The sequence below is a fragment of the Varroa jacobsoni genome, unplaced genomic scaffold (genome assembly GCF_002532875.2).
Source record: "Varroa jacobsoni isolate VJ856 unplaced genomic scaffold, vjacob_1.0 scaffold_279, whole genome shotgun sequence".
In the NCBI taxonomy this organism is placed as follows: domain Eukaryota; kingdom Metazoa; phylum Arthropoda; class Arachnida; order Mesostigmata; family Varroidae; genus Varroa; species Varroa jacobsoni.
In genome coordinates, this window is record NW_019213181.1 from 632 (window position 1) to 7,011 (window position 6,380).

Sequence of the window (6,380 nt, forward strand, 5' to 3'; positions counted from 1 at the left end):
ATATATATATATATATATATATATATATATATATATATTAACTGTAATATACAGTTAAATAAAGTTGTTTTAGTTTTGCTTCAGCTAAACATACACCATGATTTTATGCACATGTAAGCTGTGGCGGGTTCTCTATAATTTCTTGATTTCTTTGGAGTCCTGTTTTGATGAGATGTCGTACGGTACTTCAGTAGAATGCTAAGAATCGTATGATGTTAGGTCAGAGTTTTAACTTTATGCAAAATTGATGTGTTTGGTGCAGGCTGGTGGAAATCCTTAAGGCACAAGACCGCCCTGATCTTCAATTTGAAGCCGCATGGGCCCTCACTAATATTGCTTCAGGTAAGTATCTTGTTAATGCTAAGTGGCACATTTCTTCCATTCAGTGAATGAATGGGATGGATTTCTAGTAGTATACTTACACTTATACTACTTAGTAGTATACTTAAGGATTAATTATTTGCAGCAATATTTTAGGGATAACTCAACGCTTAGGTTATTTGAATATGGCAGTTTATTATTTCTATAAAATTTTAAGTTTTATTAAATAATACGTTAGTTGCTATGGCGAATAAGTGCTATAGGTAAATAAATCTAGAGACTTAACTAAAGTAGATTGTAAGATGTAGGTTTTTTAAATAAAGCCATAGTTCTTGAGCAATGGTCAAACTGTAATATCGCTTGCTTTGGCATATCCTGATAGGAAAAAAACGGCAGGTTTAAATACGTAGGGTGTACGTGGCCTTTCACAAAGCATCGATTCCGTGACTTCAAAATTCCGACTAAGCCATCGTAATGCATTGATACACAAGTATCGCTGTATTTATAACCGACATATGTGATTGGGAAACTGGTAATATAACGCGTCCTCCAGCATATTAAAGCTAAATTTAGGCGAAAAAATTTAACCTTCATCATTACATACCTCATACTCATTTCGAAACATATCCATAATACAAATAATTTTTTAGTAAGGCCATTCTTAAGCAGCTGACTTTCCAATGTAATTTTCTGTGCTTAAACGAACTTTCTTTCTTAGACAACCTCCCCTTCATAATTATGCATAAGATTCATTTAATATTGCTTTTCAAAAATAATACGTTGTTCGTAGCTTTCAAAAGCTACGACCAACATACTATTAGCAGCCGTTAATGATGTGCTAACATCTGTTTCTAAAAGAGATTCGAAATAAATTTAATGAATTAGAATTGCTTTTCACGGGTCAAGCGTTTATGAGAATAAATATCTACGAAAAACAAAACGATTCAAAAGACCGAAAGGAAGACGATTCCAAAAGAAAGCGCGGTGAACAAGCACGGAACAAAATAAATTTTCAGTGCATATATGCATGTGGCGTCTTATATTAGATTAAAAAATCTCCTTAAGCGACTTTTAAGGGGTAATTCTATGGAATTAAGGTTGCATTCGCGGTTTATTAAATATGTATATATAAAAAGCTTCATAAAGAATTAGAATTAACAAGTATCACCCTCTGTTGAACTAAAGGCTGGCTTAGTAACTATTATGCAGGATCTATAACACTTTTATGTGGACGGCACATATGAACATCAAGCGAACGCGGTTAACCGTCGACTAAAATAGATAAAGAAATATCGTTTTTATCAAAACGATTTGTTTTCTCAAATTTGCGTATTTTCCCAACTACTTTTACGTATGCGCATTTACTTTACGACCTACTTAAAGATATTGATACAGAGTCTAAAGAAATACATGTCTTACTTGATTTCAGGCACGGCGGAGCAGACGAAGTGCGTCGTCGGGGCAGGCGCTTGTCCATTGTTCATACAGCTCCTTGGATCGAAACACAATAATGTGGCTGAGCAGGCTGTGTGGGCGCTGGCAAATATCGCAGGCGACGGACCTGAGTACCGTGACATGCTGATTCGAAACGGAATAATACCTGCTGTGATTAAGCTTATAAAGCAAGATACGTCATGCAACTTCTTGGCCAATGTGTCTTGGTGCCTTAGCAATCTCTGCCGCAACAAGAATCCTCCTCCTCCGCTCGAAGCTGTTGTGGAGTGTCTTCCTGCGATAAAGCAACTCTTGATGCATGAATCCAACGCCGTGATTTCGGATGCATGTTGGTCTCTCTCATACATTTCCGACGGAACCGATGACCGCATTCAAGAGGTGCGTAAACTATAATATTTATCGATATGTTGTTACATATTTTTCGGAAAATAATATCGATTCAGAATTTCCATGCGAATGGCAAGTATAAAGCTTGATGAATGGATCATTCTTTAATATTATGCAGCACTATAGCATGGAGATGCCCAAATTTTATACACATTGCTCAAAATATACAGAATGCTGTAAGATTCACTGCTTCAATATAAGATGAGCATAAACTTGTAGAACAGACGATGCCTTTCGTGTAAGATGTATTCCAGGCCATTAACAAGTCAATAAAAAAAAGTGAATGAAATAAAAAGTAGCTATAGTTTATTCTATAGCTCTAGTATTTGGTAGAAGTGAAATAGTAGTAGTGGAAAACCTCAAAGATCACCTTAAAGCTAAGGCTCTTTTTCATTTGTTTACACGAGTTTTTCAAGCATGCATGCCCCGATTCGCCAGGGATGAGGAGAATTTCATCTACACATGCTGTCACACACTAACAAAACAAAAATCGGTAACTAAAAGCTCACTGCGATCAAAATATAAAACCTAATCTAACTACATATTCTTGCTCGCTACAAGAAGCTCCAGCTAAGTACAATAAGCCTTGTTTTCAGTCGTCCTTATGTCGAAAAATTTCTCCACTAAGAAGATATGGCACATTATTAAAATGAAGTTTCACGAAATATTCGGGCGCGAGAGGTTTTGAAGAGCCTGTTGTTTGATCGGAGCGTTAGCTTAATCTTCTGTCTAGTTTTTAGAAAAACTCGAAAAAATAAGTTTTGTCTGTATAGCCTCCGTCAGTTACGTATAATATAAAAGCAACGTTGTAGTACATTATAATTTATAATAAATAAAGTTGGGTCCAATATTTCTCTAATCTAATCGGCGTTCGGGTAGCATAATATTAGTTCTTATAACAAACTGGCTTCAGGTAATTACTAAATGAAAGAGCAAGAGTTTTTTTTCTATGTGCGTATCAATATTATATATCATATCAGCACAAGTGATGGTTTCCATATAACCCGATTTAAGTGATATCTGCGAATTGTGTCTCGGCTTTTTGCTAAAATTAAAGTGTAGTATCGGTTCTTATCATTTCAGTCTTTCAATAAGCGCCTGTTACTTTCACTTAAGTATCTTATTATTAAGATACAGTTCGCCAATTTAAATACCTAAACTCAGCCGATGTTTTATTTAACACACCATCCCCGAGGTGGTGAGGTATTTTTCACATCCCTGCTATTTGAGATTGTTTTAAAGCCGACAAACATTTTAATGCTTCAAAAATCGTTAGTAGTATGTGAATGTTAGAAACAGAAAGGGGTTTTTCCCGTTTTTGTAATATATATAGTTGTCCCGAAGATTTTTACATGCACACATTAACTACAGGCCTGAACGATTTTTATTCCAACTAAATTAGTTTCCCTTTTGATTATGTAAATCATGAGTATGTAGAACTTGCGTATAAAGGACAGGCATTTCTTCCAAATAAGTCATAAACATTTTAGGATCTCAGAAAATGAAGATCGTTTAACTTTCCTTTTCTGATGATTAGCTATGACTTGAACATTTACGATTAGACAGTGGTTGACCAGCACTAGGTTAGATACCATAGTAAATAAGTCAAATATTCTTATTATATCTGTGTAATGGTGTCCGTTGTGTAGCAGGATTATTTTGTTGAAGTATATTGTTTCTTTGAATGTGTGGAAAAGCTCCCTCTTTTTCTGTTTATATAGGATAATCTCCCAGACTGATGTCTGTAGGCTTCATACCACAAGACATCTTTGCTGATCCACCGAAAAGCTTTTTCGACAAGTTAGGGATGTGATGGAATAACTTGAGTTTTTTTCAGTAGCGTAGCCTCGTTTGTAGCGCTATGCTTGCTTATAGCCATAGGTGACAATCCGGTTCTGCTAGATTCTAACAAAATTAAGTGACGTTGCGGTGATGCAAAGCAATTCAATGAACGGATTTTCCGCGCCTTGGTGAGCGCATGAGAAATTACGTCGTCTAAATTGGCAAATTGTCACTATGGAATGCAAATGGAGCTGTCTTCAAAAGCGTCTCGAATTTCAACTTCTTAGTCGACCTGGTATCTCTGAATTTATGTGAAGAGACAAAAATTAGACGAATTTGCTTCTGATATACTTCGGGCTAAAAAATTAAATCTGTCCTTGTACAGGGGTGTGACGTGTAGTAAAAGCATGCATTGATTATCGACTAATAAACTCCTAAGTCTCTTCACATTGGCATTCCATATAAACCCAAATATACAAAGCGTTTTTACAAAGCTTTTCTATTTCAGAAAATCAAAGAAAAACAAATAGCAAATTCCGGTTGTTTGAACAATATCGCTGTTTCTCAGCGCGAACGCCGATAGAGGCAGAATTTCTTCCCAAAAATTTTCCCAACATGGAAAAAGCTTACGAAGCTAGTCATCTCGCTATCTAATTGTTTGATCAAGTTCTGGATAACTCTTTACTATTCTGAGAGTGGTGGTGTAATTACTTGAATGTTACAAATTTAATCTGATTATGTCTGTTTAGATGTTTTTTGCTTTTCTATTAAAATACCTTATGGAACGTTAGATAGGGTATTTGACATTAAGTGGGTCTTAGCTTCTTTGCATGTGCCACTATTATCACTTCAAATAATCCGTTTTATTCAGATACTTCGGTCTCTTTTTAGGAAAATGACATTGGTACTAAGAATATGTCCCTCAAAGTGTTAACTGAACTGAATCGAGGTTTTTCAAATTATCTGAATAATAAGGCAGTTGCGACATAATCCTGCTACTTCGATTTTGCCAAAGCTGTCAGCTATTCATAACTAAGACAAAATAAGGCTTCAAGTTGGCAGGATCTCTCCGTTCATAGAAACTTGTATCGATCAATGAGAGATAAAGCGAAGGATTTGTAATGACCGAATAAAAAAAAAATTGTAAAATATTAATAACTATGCGCAGGCCGATTTGTAAATAACAGTGTAGTACCATAACTACTGTTTAATTCATACACGTAGCTAAAAAATAGGTACTAGCGAAAGGATAGATGTTGAATACGCTTATTCTACTATTTAGCTGATAAATTAATGTGCATTATATTAATACTTGTACAATACCATTAACTTCGCATGCTTTTGCTTATGATGACTGATTTACTTTAGGTGGTGGACCAATACGTACTCGATCGTCTCGTAAGCATAATTAGTTCTTCAAATGATCGTAATCTTGTTGTACCAGCGTTACGCACCCTGGGTAATATTGTCACCGGAACTGATGTACAAACGCAAGCGGTGATCGACCACGGTGCCTTACCAGCCTTCAGGTAAAAGTCTGATCTGCAGAGCTAGTATGTATAAGTTGACATAATCTTGTAGGTGTACAATGATCATCATTTTATTGAGTTCTCTAATGTTAACTTTTTTATTCTTTAATTAAATTAACTTAATTAGTTAAAATTAATGAACTAAATTAGGTATTAATTTAGTCCTTTAATTGCATAGCCGTTTGATTAAAAAAAATCAGTAATCGAGTAATCAACGTAATCGAAAGTAATCGAGTACAGACATTCGCAAATCTTTAGTGTTTGTTTCGGTTGTAATACAAGTTTTAAGTTTTACATACCATAAATGTGCTAACTTGAATTACTTAAAATCAGTTTTTTCATTTGTATCACGGTGACCTCGTCAAATAAATAAACGTTTTTCATGTGTGAAGATTTTGTGTACAATAATGTGAAAAGGGCGAACAAAAATATATTTTAAGAAAACTTTGCTTTGGTCTTGGATTTACCCTTTTCAGTTATAATTTATTAAAGGTTTATCACATCTCGAAAACTTGTGTGCAGGCATCTTTGTGATTGGTTTAATTTTGATTTCTCGTGGCTCAAAGATAGTGTTAGGTATTGTGAAATTGGAATATATTAATAAGAGTTAAAACACCTTCTTGCTAAGTAGTTTTGTGAAAGGTGTTTAAAACCTCACTCTTAAGCCCGTCTTGCATAATCCACATGGTTCGACATCAATACTTATAAAATGAAATTTCCGGGAAAATAATGATCCTCATCACAATCAAAAAGGCAAAAAAAAACAACGTATGTCATCTGGCCATGGCTAAAAATATTCTTAAAATCTAAATGAGTACTGGAGATGCTGCTGAAACAATATTTGAAAATAACCTAAATCTAAACTGAAAATAATTTTTTTCTGGCAAATAACTTGCGATTATATAT

At 34.7% G+C, this 6,380-nt stretch overlaps 1 protein-coding gene across 1 annotated transcript in view; it reads left to right on the plus strand.

Annotated features, from left to right (window-relative positions):
- Positions 1–262: 262 nt before the first annotated feature.
- The window catches only part of LOC111258955 (importin subunit alpha-1), a gene marked incomplete at its 5' end in the record, with an annotated part of 8,819 nt that continues 2,701 nt past the window's right edge, over positions 263–6,380 (plus strand). The window contains 3 exon segments of the mRNA XM_022830571.1: positions 263–342; positions 1,751–2,154; positions 5,314–5,474. Of these exon segments, the coding sequence (XP_022686306.1) occupies positions 263–342; positions 1,751–2,154; positions 5,314–5,474 (645 nt within the window).